Source organism: Lepidochelys kempii, chromosome 1 (assembly GCF_965140265.1).
Source record: "Lepidochelys kempii isolate rLepKem1 chromosome 1, rLepKem1.hap2, whole genome shotgun sequence".
In the NCBI taxonomy this organism is placed as follows: Eukaryota; Metazoa; Chordata; order Testudines; family Cheloniidae; genus Lepidochelys; species Lepidochelys kempii.
Window position 1 is genome coordinate 129855262 of NC_133256.1, and position 15939 is coordinate 129871200.

Sequence of the window (15939 nt, forward strand, 5' to 3'; positions counted from 1 at the left end):
CTGCAGAACGAGATCCCCATGCCCAGGCAGCTCTTACTGGTTGTACAAAAGGAGCTGGGAGCTGAGGAGCAGCCACAGCCCTGGGCACCAAGAGAAGACAAGGGAGCGCTGCACTTCCTCCTCCATGAAACCTGTCAGAGCAGCAGACACCCCACACTGCCCAGTTCCAACTTCCCACCACCAACCCGGCTAGGAGGCGGGGCTTCAGGGGTTGGGGAAGAGCGGTGTGTGGAGCTGCCGCTGGGACTGCTCTGCTACGGTTAAGGCACTGCAGTTTGGGGGTCAATGCACCTCTGATCTCCCCACCAACTCTGCCCATGGGCTCGGGGCTTCTGCTCCACAGGGCACCAGAGCTTGGGGCTCAAAGACCCCCTGAAACCGGCTCATGGATCCCCAGGGGGCCACAGATCCCCGGTTGAGAACTGCTGTCCTAAACTACAAGGATACAAATAGTGTATGTGCGTGCACACGTGTATGTATGACTTTACATATATCAACAAATCTTTATACATATGTGACTTTAAAATTATACAGCTAAAATATAATCTTATTATTTAAATTGAGCACATACTTCGTTAGTTGGTAAGTATTTTTAAAAACTGTATGAGGAATATACACAGACTTTCTTTGTTAGGGAAAACAAAGAGTTGTGAGCTCTGCTCCTAGACAAGAACTAAAATAACAAACAAACACTCACAAAATAAAACAGTCAACCAAATAAAAATAGTGCCAGCCTAAAAACCTTACTTTAGGAATTTAAGGTTTTTTTTTTTTTTTTTTTTTAAATTGCTACATTCTAAATGGATTAGTTACTTTTCAATTACCTCTATGTTTTCTGGCATTGTTAACAGAACTGTGGCAACCAGTGATCCTGCAGAAGCTCCTGCAAAAGCCTTCACAACCTTCAGTAACTTCTTACCATGCCTGCAAAGAGCAGATGCTGCCCCCAAGTGGTATATACCCAGAAACCCACAAGCTGCAAATGACAGGTTGAGATGTTTCATTTTTGCTGTGGAAACAAAATTTTGCTATCAGGAGATGGATCAGTTAAATGCTTTAACACATTTATTTTTTGCTATATAGCACACACAAGCAGAATATCTAAAAACAGCTGGCTTATTTTCAAAAGAGCTGAGCACCTTCAACCCCCAATTAATTCAACAGGAGCTTGTAGGTGCACAGCATCTTTGAATTTCAGGGAAATTGTGTTCAAAATGCTGCTTCGTCAAATACTGCTCCATTTCTATTGTTCCAACTGGAAAATTACTTTTATCCACAATAAGATATTAATAAAGTGTTTTTATAAATGTTGTATTCCTTTGTTAAATTAAAAAGTTTAACACAATATATTGAGTAGATATGTTTTCCCATATTTGGCTACTTAGTAAAGACAACTTTAAAAAAAATAAAATAAATGATTCTAGTCATTTTCCAGAACTGTTTGATGGATTGGTACAGTTTAAACCCATATTGCTGCTGGCTGACATGGTTAAAATTGCTCCGAATTGTAGGTAATTACATCTGGTCATCATATTCACTTTTAATGCGCAGTACTGACTCTAAAATAGTCCTCTTGGAAAAACACATTTTTCCCTTTCATTATTGGAATTAATTTACTTTAGAAATGCTACCATCAGCATCCAATAATGCAGAGACAAATGTCTGTAAAAGGCATTTCTTATTCAGAGAAAAGAAAACACATGTTATAGTTGCATTTGTGAGAAGACAAAAGAGACACAAACTATAGTTTTAAAAAAAGTAAAACAAAAACCACCACACGTTGATTTCAATGGGACTACTCAAAGAAGTAAAGTTAAGCAAGTACGTAAGTGTTTACAGGATCAGGGCATCTGCCTACGTTAATGCTTAGCATGGCATCTAGAGCACTTAATATTAAACACGGCGTTAACTAGAGTTCAATTGCCCAATGTGTAACAAAGGAATCTGAGTATCAGAGAGGTAGGTGTGTTAGTCTGTATCCACAAAACAACGAGGAGTCTGGTGGCATCTTAAAGACTAACAGATTTATTTGGGCATAAGCTTTTGTGGGTAAAAAAAACATTTCTTCAGATGCATCGTGGGTTTTTCCTCACGAAGGCTTATGACCCAATAAATCTGTTAGTCTTTAAGGTGCCACCAGACTCCTTGTTGTTTTTAAAGGAATCTGAAATCTTTTACAGGATTGAGTCTACTCTCAGCTTTAGGGAGGACAAGAGTCCAAAGCAATATTATTAGAACCCTTAAATTCAAAGCTGTGTTTATACAAGGGAATTTTAAAAACAAAATTCCCACCAGTTTTACCATGGGCTCAACTGAACCTGCAGCAATATTAGAGAGAAAAAAAATTTCCCCAAATTTATCTTGAGTAGACAAAACCCTAAAGATCTAACTTCTTACATACCTCCAGAAACTTGCAAGATTCTGCTATTGCTGATCATAAAAGCCATATACTGTATGGAAGATAGTTAAAATAAGCAATAAAAAAATAAGCAAAGTATGCCACAGAAGGCCTCACTCTTATGATTTCAGACCTTCAGCAAAGGATTAGGAAATGAGTGTTAAAAGGGAATGGAGAACAAAGCTAGATCATATTGTTCGAGTTACTCTCCCAGCCTCAAGATACCTTTAGCTCCTAAAACACAAAGGTCTAGACGAATGCCTAATGAGAACAGATTTGTTACTCTAATTAACTATATCTTTAAATTTCCTTTGTAAATTATCTTCCTCTTTGCACTACCAAAACCCAGTAATTAGCTTATGTATTTTTTCTCTATATAATCCACTTATTTCATACAACTTCTTCAGTATGTTTGGACTGCACTTGTAAATCATGCAAAAATAAAAGCTATAAAACTAGTTCTCTTTGAATATATTGCATTTTAAAGGTAAATTTATCTGAGGGTGCCAAGGCATGCCAATGTTACTACAATAATAAGGTTGTTAAACCTCAGTGTGCTTCTCAAACATATGTTCACATAAAGTTACAGTGATGGATTCCCCCCTGGGGTGCCACCTGGAACTGGGGTACCACTGAGCCTCCCTGGCCCTGGGTGGTACCCCAGTTCCAGGTGGCACCCCAGGAGGGAATACTGTGCTTTATACTGTGCTGCTGTGATCAACCTGCACTTTCACCAGCACACATACTGGTAGGTACACACTCAGCTGCAGTTACATTCAGACGCTGTGTCCAGCCCCTACATGGGAAGGTGCCAGCTAGGGAACATCCCAGCTACTCAGGCACGCACCCCCTCTGGATTGTAAACCCAAAATAATACCATCTCGCGCTGCACAGGGAACTTTACAGCATAAGATCATGAAATTCGTCCCCTCCCTCAGTGTGGAGAGGAATACACAACAGTTTTCTGCCCCAGTTATGACTCCCACACACTGGTTTTAGATAAAGCAAAAACAAGTTTATTAACAACAAAAGACAGATTTTAAGTGATTATAAGGGACCGCAAACAGATCAAAGCAGATAACCGAACAAATAAACAAAAACCGCAAACTAAGCTTAAATATACTACATAGATCGGATATGAATAGCAAATTCTCACCCCAAGTGAGGGTACATGCAGGCTGCTGTTTCTTAAGGGGCAAGCTGCATTAGTTTACAGCTTGGAATCCCCAGGTGTTCCGTTCACAGGCTAAAAACCCTTTAGCCTGGGTCCAGCACTTCCCCCAGTTCAGTCTTGGTTCCTCAGGTGTTTCCAGGAGTCACTTTGGTTGGGAGTCAGAGAAGAACCACAGTGATGTCACTCCCCTGCCTTATATAGCTTTTTTATATGGCGGGGAACTCTTTGTTTCAAAGCTTGGTTCCCCCATGCCAATCAGTAGAAAAACACTGATATCCCATGTCATAAATATAAAGGGAAGGGTAAACCCCTTTGAAATCCCTCCTGGCCAGGGGAAAGCTCCTCTCACCTGTAAAGGGTTAAGAAGCTAAAGGTAACCTTGCTGGCACCTGACCAAAATGACCAACGAGGAGACAAGATACTTTCAAAAGCTGGGAGGAGGGAGAGAAACAAAGGGTCTGTGGCTGTCTGTATGCTGGGTCTTGGCCAGGGATAGACCAGGAATGGAGTCTTAGAACTTTTAGTAAGTAATCTAGCTAGGTATGTGTTAGATTATGATTTCTTTAAATGGCTGAGAAAAGAATTGTGCTGAATAGAATAACTATTTCTGTCTGTGTATCTTTTTTGTAACGTAAGGTTTTGCCTAGAGGGGTTCTCTATGTTTTTGAATCTAATTACCCTGCAAGATATCTACCATCCTGATTTTACAGGGGGGATTGCTTTATTTCTATTTACTTCTATTTTTATTAAAAGTCTCCTTGTAAGAAAACTGAATGCTTTTTCATTGTTCTCAGATCCAAGGGTTTGGGTCTGTGGTCACCTATGCAAATTGGTGAGGCTTTTATTCCAACATTTCCCAGGAAAGGGGGGGTGCAAGTGTTGGGAGGATTGTTCATTGTTCTTAAGATCCAAGGGTCTGGGTCTGTAGTCACCTAGGCAAATTGGTGAGGCTTTTTACCAAACCTTGTCCAGGAAGTGGGGTGCAAGGTTTTGGGAAGTATTTTGGGGGGAAGGACGCGTCCAAACAGCTCTTCCCCAGTAACCAGTATTAGTTTGGTGGTGGTAGCGGCCAGTCCAAGGACAACGGGTGGAATATTTTGTACCTTGGGGAAGTTTTGACCTAAGCTGGTAAAGATAAGCTTAGGAGGTTTTTCATGCAGGTCCCCACATCTGTACCCTAGAGTTCAGAGTGGGGGAGGAACCTTGACATCCCAAGATTCAGACCAGCACCAGGTGACCTGATCACATGTCCCTATAGTGTCACAGCAGCCATCACTCGGAGGCTGTTTGTAGTGTCCCCAGGAAGGCCCCCAGGTGGGAGATAAGCTTCTTCTAAGACCTATTGTTTTCTCCTAATGGCTCATTAACCTGAATGGGCCATCTAGACTGAGAGCCTCTTGCTTAGTGGATTTAAGATTAAACTCGATAAGTTTATGGAGGAGATGTTATGATGGGATAAGATGGTTTTGGTAGCTAAATATTCATGCAGGAGTGGTGGGTGAAATTCTGTGGCCTGCGCTGTGCAGGAGGTCAGACTAGATGATCATAATGGTCCCTTCTGACCTAAATATCTATGAAATAGTGAGCGTTCCCCAGGTATAAACACTTTTGTAATACAGATACATAATCAATATTCTTAACTTCAGATACAAAAATGATACATGCATACAAATAGGATAATCATATTCAGCAGATCATAACCTTTCCAATGACATCTAACATGACTTATCTTGCATAAAACACATCAGAACTATGTCATAATTATATCATAATATCACTGAAGAATTTGGGGTGAAGCGTGACAGTTACACAGTCACTATGGACAGATTTGTTTGATCCTCATTAACTCATTACCTAAAGGAATATTTGAATTCTCTAGGCATTAAGACTCTTTGTTTTCCCAAATTTAGTTTGCATGCCTCTAACACATCCTTTGTGTACAGTACAGGTTTCAGGGCTTCATATGGTCATGTGATGAATGATCAGAAGAATAAAGCATTCCGAAAGAGAAGCCCCTAACAGAAGGTTAAATCCTTTATGTTAAAGGATTAAGGTTAAATCCTTCATTTAGTACGGATTAAAAACAGGAAGAGGAGAAAGATTTCCTCTTTGTATACAGGTTTAAAAATACCTGAAAAGCTCTTCTTGAAAGTCTATGAAAAAGCAGCAGAATACTTTCAAGAAACAGACAGTTTGATATATTTTATACATTGAAGTCTGTACTTTGTTTAAACTTGTATGTTGAATGTCTTCCATACAGACTGGATCAGGTAACACAGAAATGAATCATTAATGTATGGGAGATTTTTTGTCTAAAGTGTAAGACCTTCTTTAAAAAAAAAAAAAAGTTTATCGTTTAGATGGTGTTAATTAGAATTCACTGAAAAAACACTTCCTACCTTATCTCTATTTTTTTTGTGGGGGAATATATAGAATCTGTAATTTACAAAATAATAGATGGCTATTTCAAGAAAGATGAGATACACTGTAAACCAACTAGCTGTATAATAAGCAAATTAAGTGATATGTGAGAAAAGTAACTGGAGAATATATATGAATATTTTATGTAGAATTGTTGAGACAATACAAAGAAAAAATAAATGCCATAGAAAGTGTATTTTAAGAAGAAAGTGTAGCAGGGAGAGAGCAAAATAAGATTTGTTCTGAAATCAGAGCAGCTTTTTTTGGTAACACCTACATATGTAAGAGATAATCTAAGCCTAGTGTGTACTGAAATGGTGACACTGATGCTTTTTGAAGTGCAGGGATGTAGAAAAAGAGAGAGGAAAAAATGATACAGACTAACTAAAACCAAAAGCTGTGGTCTGTCATGGAGCTCATTGGGAGGGTCTATTTTCCTCTACATTTCTCCATAACCTTAGTGGCAACTTTCAGAATCTTATTTTAGTTTCCAAGATAAAGTATTTACACTTTATGTAACTTTTTTGTTTCCTCTTTAGTCTGTAAATTAATAAATACCTCCCCTATTTAATCTACATTGAATTTGGCGTTGACTGTTGTATCTGGGAACATCAGATATTTGTTGCTTGCCAATGTTTTCAAAGAGAACATAATTGTGCATTTAAGGGATGCAGAAACAGGTAAACGTGACTTAAGTGCAGATCCATCTTAGGGTATGTCTTCACTAGGACATTAAAGTGCTGCCACGGCAGCGCTTTAAAGTGGCTGTGTAGTCGCAGCACCAGCGCTGTAAAAAATACCACCCCCATGAGGGGAGTAGCTCCCAGCAATGGTGCACTGTTTACACTGCCACTTTACAGAGCTGAAACTTGCAGCTCTCAGGGGGTGTTTTTTTCACACCCCTGAATGAGAAAGTTTCAGCACCGTAAAGTGGCAGTGTAGACAAGGCATTAGTGTTGTTGTAGGAACAGAGGGAAGAATCATAGAATCATAGAATATCAGGGTTGGAAGGGACCCCAGAAGGTCATCTAGTCCAACCCCCTGCTCAAAGCAGGACCAATTCCCAGTTAAATCATCCCAGCCAGGGCTTTGTCAAGCCTGACCTTAAAAACCTCCAAGGAAGGAGATTCTACCACCTCCCTAGGTAACGCATTCCAGTGTTTCACCACCCTCTTAGTGAAAAAGTTTTTCCTAATATCCAATCTAAACCTCCCCCACTGCAACTTGAGACCATTACTCCTTGTTCTGTCATCTGCTACCATTGAGAACAGTCTAGAGCCATCCTCTTTGGAACCCCCTTTCAGGTAGTTGAAAGCAGCTATCAAATCCCCCCTCATTCTTCTCTTCTGCAGGCTAAACAATCCCAGCTCCCTCAGCCTCTCCTCATAACTCATGTGTTCCAGTCCCCTAATCATTTTTGTTGCCCTTCGCTGGACTCTCTCCAATTTATCCACATCCTTCTTGAAGTGTGGGGCCCAAAACTGGACACAGTACTCCAGATGAGGCCTCACCAATGTCGAATAGAGGGGAACGATCACATCCCTCGATCTGCTCGCTATGCCCCTACTTATACATCCCAAAATGCCATTGGCCTTCTTGGCAACAAGGGCACACTGCTGACTCATATCCAGCTTCTCGTCCACTGTCACCCCTAGGTCCTTTTCCGCAGAACTGCTGCCTAGCCATTCGGTCCCTAGTCTGTAGCTGTGCATTGGGTTCTTCCGTCCTAAGTGCAGGACCCTGCACTTATCCTTATTGAACCTCATCAGATTCCTTTTGGCCCAATCTTCCAATTGGTCTAGGTCCTTCTGTATCCTATCCCTCCCCTCCAGCGTATCTACCACTCCTCCCAGTTTAGTATCATCCGCAAATTTGCTGAGAGTGCAATCCACACCATCCTCCAGATCATTTATGAAGATATTGAATAAAACCGGCCCCAGGACCGACCCTTGGGGCACTCCACTTGATACCGGCTGCCAACTAGACATGGAGCCATTGATCACTACCCGTTGAGCCCGACAATCTAGCCAGCTTTCTACCCACCTTATGGTGCATTCATCCAGCCCATACTTCCTTAACTTGCTGACAAGAATACTATGGGAGACCGTGTCAAAAGCTTTGCTAAAGTCAAGAAACAATACATCCATTGCTTTCCCTTCATCCACAGAACCAGTAATCTCATCATAAAAGGCGATTAGATTAGTCAGGCATGACCTTCCCTTGGTGAATCCATGCTGGCTGTTCCTGATCACTTTCCTCTCATGCAAGTGCTTCAGGATTGATTCTTTGACAGCTTCACCTCCCCTGTTCAGAGACTTCTAGGGGCTGGTTTGCCACATGGCACAAACTAGGGCAATCCCAAGGGCTGCCCTAACTGGTGCCCCTGTTATACAGAATGCCTATGGGCCATCGTAAAGACAAGGAGACAAGCTTACCTAGGCCATAGACCCTACCACTCTCAAATCAGTCCTTCCCGCCTCTGGATCACCCATGTCTCATACATCCTTCCTGCATCTTCTGTGAAGCAAGAACAGAGCAGACAGAGCAAACTCTATGCCTTGAAGAAGGCGTCTTCTTTACAAGGGATATTTTTTTGGAACAGGCTTACACCAGTATACCAGCACCTTTGCACCAACTTAGGTAACGAGAAAGGGTCCCAAAGAAATGACAAATCTGACATTCTGAACAGGTGGGCAAGGGCACAGAGAATTCTACAATGTACCATAACAAGGTCCCTAGGGTACAGATCTGGTTAGAGGAAAGCCAAAGAACATAAGGGTATTTATAAATTTGTAGTATTGGAGTAGGTAAAATGAAAAACACTCATGACTAAGCCTTTGTTTTTTAAAGTTCTGTCCCCTTTCCTCTGTCCCAAAATATCTATGTATCAAACCTATTCAAATTTAAAACTAATCCTTCCCCCACAACTCCCCTCCCCCACAACCATTTAAAGCTTCCTTTATAAGAACAGCAACAATTTTACCCGGCCTGTTTGCTGATTACACTGGACCACTGACCAATACAGGTGGTCACTAGTTCAAAATTCCAGTGCTGCAAATAAAAGGCTGTCAAGCAGACAGAGTCCAATGTCAGTGGCATAAAGGAACTGCTTGAATTCCTACTGCCACGAGCCTTCTTAAGTGTTCCATAGAACTGTTATTTAAAGATGTGCAGAGACCTTGAATGAAGTGTAAAAAGAACTGAAGATGCAGCTACTTATGTGTGCAAACTCATTTGAACTGGAAATGTATTTTAAGTGCCAAAGAAAAATCAATTTCTATGTAGTTGGTATTTCTTCTCTTAATCTGTCTTGTCTATTTAGGCCCTAATCCTGCAATGCAATACATGTGAGTGGATGAAGAATGTTTGCTCACTCATTGAGTCTGCAAGTACTGCAGGACATGTAACTTTACACACTAAACATTTGAGGGCAGGGCTGTCTCTTACATGTGTATGTACAGCAGCTAGCACAATGGTGCCTCTATCTCTGTTGGGCTTCTGGGAAATACTGTTACACAAATAATGGTAAAAAATATTTTAAAAATAACAACCCACAGCCTAACATTTGCTATAGACTTATTTCACCAAAATTTTTAACGAGAATTAACAAAGGAACTGCCAACAAATGGGCCATTTTTATGAACAAAAATATACTGAATGAGAGCTATCAAGCAGTTTAGATGAGACACGATAAATATTTGCACTAAATGAAAAGACTTAAAATATTACATTAGCATGCTGGATGGTTAGCTACCATGCATTGCTAGTTCAATAAACAAGCTTACAATTTAACTTGGACTTTATCTTGAGAAAATACGCGAAGGCATGAAAGAAGAGATGCAAGGTATTCACAAATTTATATTCACACTGGGGCAGCTTTCCAGGGATTGTAAAATAACTATCAACTTAATAAGCATCAAGAAATCAGATAGGAGTAAATACTTATGAGAGTCTTCCTTTGGTGTGTCTTCAAAACCACAAAAGCCCCAAGTGGTGAGCTGTATCAAACGCAGAGGCTCTAATTCAAAAACTACTGAGGTCAAAGAGAGTCCTTCCATTGATTTCAATGGGCTTCTGATTGAGCCCAAAGCTCACACAAAGACTCCATTACTAAGTCACCTCATGCTACCAACATACAAGCTAAAGTTATGGAGTAAAGAACTACAAAATAATACCAGATTGCATCCTTGTCATTTGGTAGACCGTTTCAGCTTCTTCTAAATCATCAGCCAATTCCCAATAAAGTATACAGAAAGAGTTCTGCTGACTTCAACTGGATTGGACCAATAGTGTATTGGTTGAATAAAATTTATTTTTTAAATTGCAGAATGTACCACAGTGAACCATAATAATTATTATTTAGTGCACTGTGGAAAAAATATAAAACTCTTTTTTATTAGCAATAAAAAATTCTTGTATGTTGTGGGGGTTTTTTGGGTTTTTTTTACAAAATACTTAACTCTATATTATACAGTAATTTGATGAAAAAAACAAGATATTTGGGGTTTAACTGAGAACAAAAGTATTAAATACCTTCCATCTTGAGTTGTCTTTCATCATATGTTGCTTTGGGCCCTTTCCCATAGGCTGTTTTAACTTTCTTAGCACCAACAGCGGTTGCCATGTCCATTATCAGCCATTCATTCTGTACCTGGGACACCCATATTAAGGCAATCAAAGGTTAATCTTTTGAAGGAAAGAATAAAAGAAATGGTTGCAGGAAAATCTCAGCTTATTTTTTTTCTGAAGTATTTAAAATAATGCTGTGAAAAATTACGATGTGCTTTTTAAAACTAGCTGGGCATGTTTTCCTTAGAAAGATGAATAAAAGCTCCATGTCATTTACATATTTGTACAGTGTAACACTCTTCCATAATATATAATATGCTATTATTTATAATAAACAACAGCATGCAGTAATTTACACTTTCAAAGCTGAAACTGATCTAAGTAAATGTCTAAAACTAAGTACAGTAGACCAGTGGTTCTCAAACTAGGGGCGCTGCTTGTTCAGGGAAAGCTCCTGGCGGGCCGGGCCAGTTTGTTCAGCTGCCGTGCCCGCAGGTTCGGCCGATCGCAGCTCCCAGTGGCCGCAGTTTGCTGCTCCAGGCCAATGGGGGCTGTGGGAAGCGGCACAGGCCGAGGGATGTGCTGGCCGCCCTTCCCGCAGCCCCCATTGGCCTGAAGCGGCAAACCGTGGCCAGAGGGAGCTGCGATCGGCCAAACCTGCAGATGCAGCAGGTAAACAAAAGAGCCCGGCCCCCCGGGGCTTTCCCTGAACAAGTGGAGGCCCTAGTTTGAGAACCACTGTAGTAGACTACGCCACTTACAAGCAGTATGTGTAGAACATGATGTGCAAACACCAAGATTAAGTTTATATTTCATAAATGATCTTGTCCACTGCTTCAATCATGTTTCCACAGCCTTAGGCTTTTCTCCTTGCATACCTTCCATAGTCATACTCAAATTCTATGCTCTAATCCTACCTTACCAAATCCTTTAACCTCTTTTTCTGGTCTTCATGCCTCATCCCCCCCACACATGAGGACTAATTCCCGTATTCAGTAAATCAAATCACCTCAGTTCATGCCCTCCTGCAAGTCTCTCCTAAACACTTATTTCTTTCAGCTAGTCTTCCACCTGTAATCATCTCATTTTTACTAAAACTACACAGAGGTTTTATTTTCCTCTTAACAAAGCTAGAAGAACAACAAGAAACCTATATGGCAAGTTACATATCTTCTGTTACTTCCCTACCTCTACCCCTTAGTCCGGTCATTTTTCTGAGTTAGTGTCCAAACCTGCAAACCCTTATGCGAGTAGTCCTCAATTCATCAAACCCTAAGACAGTAAACTCTAGTGGAAGGAATCTGGTCTTGTTGAAAGAGTACCATGAATACCTATACCATAGAAAAAATAAATTAAGTAGATACTTACTTTATATGTGGATTTAACATGTGTGGCTCTTACATGGCAGCAACCCAGAACACCCGTCCAAAACTGGTGAATTTTGAAAAATATGCTACCATGCAGTCCATGCTCTTTCAATGAAGGCCATTGCCTTTGGATGCTACACATGTGTTTAGTGGCCCACATTCCTCTACAAAGTAGCCCTTGAATCCAGATGGTGTAACAATGAATGGATGTGCTCAGAGCAGGATCATTTTACAGCCGCAGACTTGTAATGAATGAGGTAGTTACGCCACCACCAGATGAGTGTATTGTTGGACATTACAAGGTTATGCAAGAGAAATGTCCCATCATCCACTAATAATATTTAAAATATCTGGTGGAAAACACAGAAAGCCAAAATCAAGTTGAATGACAATAAAAAAAAAAGCTGTATGTCAAGGCCCTTACCATACAATGGGAGCCATGTAGAAGGTAATCAGTAACACATCATCAAACTGATCTATAAGGACTCTGCTTGCACAGATTAGATTGCAGGATTGGGCCATATTTTGCAAGTGACAATACAAGCTCTAGAGAAAGAAGGTGGGTGAGGTAATACCTTTTATTGGGCCAACTTCTGTTGCTGGAAGAGACACACTTTCGAGCTCAAGAACTGTGTAACCGTGTCTCTTTTATTAACAGAAGTTGGTACAAAAGATATTACCTCACCTGCCTTGTCTTTCAAATATCCTGGAACTTTTTGAAAGTGGATGGGCCTAGCCCATCCCCTTTTTGCCATGGACCTGCCCCCACCCCATCTCTCTGCCCCCTGTTGGCAGCCAGTGGGGAGCCTGGGCAGCTGTTGGATGCCATGCCACGGACCTTCCACCTGTCCAGGGTAGGGGGTGGAGAGCAGTCCCAGGCCTGTGTCTCTGCTCTGCGGCCCCCCGCCCAGAGTAGGTGGAGGGTTCCCAGCTCCCGGCCCACTCTGGCTTTCAGCTCGGCCGGAAGAGGCAGGGGCCCCTGGCCCCAAGACTTTTGGGAGGGCTCCACTGGCCCTGCCAGAAACCAACACAGCTACATCATTATAAATACACGCTCGAGACAATTACATAGAAGAACTGAAAATGCATTCCTTGTCTGGAAGTTAATTAATGCTAAGTGTCAAAAAAAAAAAAAAAAGATAATGTAGGAGGGAAGATTGCCTTGACTTCCACTTCAAATAAAACACTGTCAGATCCTGATAATCCACGATCATAAAGGGAAAGCATCATCTTGAAATGCAGTCAATTTCAAATGGGAGTGAAAGGCAGCTCAAATGGGAGGGATAAGTCACTACACCTGCCCATGAGTGCCCTTTCCAATGTAGTCTGTTGTCCAATCACATTCATTTTATTTTTAGAATTTTGGAGTGATTTGTTATTGCCTCAAACACCTGCATTGACTATGCAAGAGAAACTGTGTAACTGCCTATGCAGCGTCACCCAATACCAGGCCCAGCCTTGGGGCGGAGGAGCAAGAGGGGAACCTGGGTGACTACCTAGAGTGCAAGTGGTCAAGGGGGTGCCGTGCAGCAGAGCAGAGGTGCGCGCTGCTGGTGTAGTGTCAGAAACTCCTCTTGGGTGGCAGGAGAGCACCATGTGTGAGGGGCACCCAGATTTCTCCCCGGTTCCTCCCAGCAGAGGAACATGGGGGAGCGGAGGCGAGCAATGACACACAGATATGGCTCCCGCACCATGTTCCTCCATGCTCCCCTTGCATAATGACAGGTTTCAGAGTAGCAGCCCTGTTAGTCTGTATCTGCAAAAAGAAAAGCTACAGCTCACTTCATCGGATGCATCCGATGAAGTGAGCTGTATCTCACGAAAGCTTTATGTTCAAATAAATTGGTTAGTCTCTAAGGTGCCACAAGTCCTCCTTTTCTTCATGCTCCCCTCGGGGACTGTGATGGGGAGAACGAGGAGCAACAGCAAGGGCCCCCTGCATCTAGGTCACTTTCCCCATCTGGGCTGTGAGGCGAGCACCAGGAGCCGCTGCTCTCTGCCCTTCTCTTCGGCAGCCAGGTGGGGAAGTGACCTGGGCTGCAGGGAGGGAGCCCTGATGTTCTCGCTCTCCCCCCGCCCCCGCGGGGTGGGCGGAAGCAGCCGTTAGAGGGCAGCCAGCAGCAACGCCCGCTGCTCCGTGCATCCACCCCAGGTTCCCCGCGCGGGCGCAAGAGGCGGTGCAGGGGCTAGGGGCGACGGAGGGCGGGGAGCCCGCGGGGGGGCCCAGGGCACCATTTCCCCTAAAGCCGGCTCCGCGCAATACACGCACGGGGGGGGGGGGGGAAGGAAAAAATAACCCGAGTCTGAGCGGGGCTGTCACAGTCTCAAAGTCCGCTCGGAGACGCCCTGTGACCAGCGGGGAGAGGGGAGATTCCCCCCAGGCCACAGCGCAGCCCCCCAGCCCGAGGGGGTCATAATTGGGGGGGGGGACCCGCCGCCCCCGCACGCGGAGGCAGGACAGGACGCGCCGCCGCCGCCGCCGCTGGCTCCTAACGTCAGAGCCCCGCGCGGGTCTGGGCCAGGGAAGGGCGCTGGGGAGGCCCCCGCACCGCTTCTCCCTGCACGCGCTGGCCGCCGCCGACGCGCCTATTGTTCTACCAACTCGGCGCCAACGAACCGAGAGACGCTCCCCGGCCCCACGCCGCCCTCGCCAGGTCGAAACCTCGCGAGATCTCGCTTCCTGCCCGCTGGGAGGACGCCGACATCGGGAGCTCGAGTCGCGCACGCGTGGGACGCGTCAAGAGGCGAGACAGAATTAACACGATGCGCCGCTCTGCGCCGTTCCACTCGGGATCGGGCTCGCGCGCCTCACAACGGGGTCGGTGCGCGAGGACAGACGGCGCTCCCGCGTCTCGTGGCCCCTCCCACCCCCACCCGGCGCACGTGCAGTGTGCTCGCGTTGGAACGAGGCACACGATTTGCGACAGAGGAGGTCCTGGCAAAGTCCTCCGCGCCCCCGCCCCTCCCTCGCGCGCGCAGGGAGTGGGCGACTGGCCGGGGTCCTGCGCGAGCTGTGGCACGTGCGGGGCCCGGCAGGCGCTGGAGCCCCCGGGGCCTGAGCAAGGGGAGGGTCCGTGAGCTGGGCTGCGGGGCGGCAATGAGCCGCTGCATCCGGGCGTTGCCCCCCTAAGCTTCTTGCTTAAGGCCCGGGGGGGGGGGGCAGTCTGTCGGGTGCCAGGCGGCCCGCCCAGGATCCCCGTGCGGAGCGGCGGCGGCGGTGCATGTGCCCCGCTTCCTGGCGGTTTGCCTGGGCTTTGTGGAGTCGGCGACTAGCAACGTTCTGCTGCTTCGGCCCTTTGAGGCCAGTCAGTCTGGGTCAGAGGAAGCAGCCTCCCAACAGGCGCCTGGAATCGATGTACTCGCTACAGTTTTATTTTGAAATGGCTTCTGCTGCCTGATGTAATGTGAAGGAACGTTTCCTTGGCTCCAGCCCCACCCACTGGAGGCAACCCAGCCCCTCAGATACTGTTCTGGACTAAATAAATTCCGTTATCAGTTAATGGCAAACACGAGGCTTCTGAGGGGCCACTTTAAGTGCGAGTGATATTTTACACAAGCTCCCTCCCAACCTAAATTTGATTTACAATATGCGGATGATAGATGTGGTGATTTCCCATTATGTTTTTAGTATGTGTAACAACGAAAAATGATTTTTATTTACAGCTTCTGTTGGTTGAGTTTATTGCTCACCCCCGGGGACTCCTGCCATTCCTCTATTCCTGCTTCCTCAAGTTCCATGTATACCATTTTCCCATTCCCCTCTATTTGAGGGACTTCCTGAAACCCCCTCAAGTCTCCCCCCAGCATGTGCCCCTCATTCACTCCTCCCTCAGACTTTTCAGTGAACCTGCACCCAATCCTGACACAGCACAATGGCCAGAGCTGTCCCAGAGGTCTGTGGTGAGCAGGGGGGTGAATGGCTGCAGGGTGATCTTCCACCTCTGTGCAACCAGTGGCTTGTGCTTCCCACTGCCATGTTAGTGCTGAGCCTCCACATTTATTTATTGACA

General features: G+C 44.4%; 1 protein-coding gene across 7 annotated transcripts in view; it reads right to left on the reverse strand.

Moving 5' to 3' along the window:
- The window catches only part of PNPLA4 (patatin like domain 4, phospholipase and triacylglycerol lipase), a 42510-nt gene extending 27740 nt beyond the window's left edge, over window positions 1-14770 (reverse strand). Inside the window, exons 1-4 of one of the 7 annotated variants that reach the window (XM_073354407.1) lie at window positions 14547-14770; window positions 11931-12279; window positions 10527-10644; window positions 825-1009 (exon numbers count right to left, since the gene is read on the reverse strand). In XM_073354407.1, coding sequence (XP_073210508.1) covers window positions 825-1009; window positions 10527-10644; window positions 11931-12089 — 462 coding nt within the window. In that variant the 5' untranslated portion in view covers window positions 12090-12279; window positions 14547-14770. Of the gene's footprint in view, window positions 1-291; window positions 436-824; window positions 1010-9778; window positions 9798-10526; window positions 10680-11930; window positions 14522-14546 lie in introns of those variants that run through there. The other 6 variants (XM_073354474.1, XM_073354418.1, XM_073354428.1 and 3 more) reach the window with 6 other exon arrangements.
- Window positions 14771-15939: the final 1169 nt, after the last annotated feature.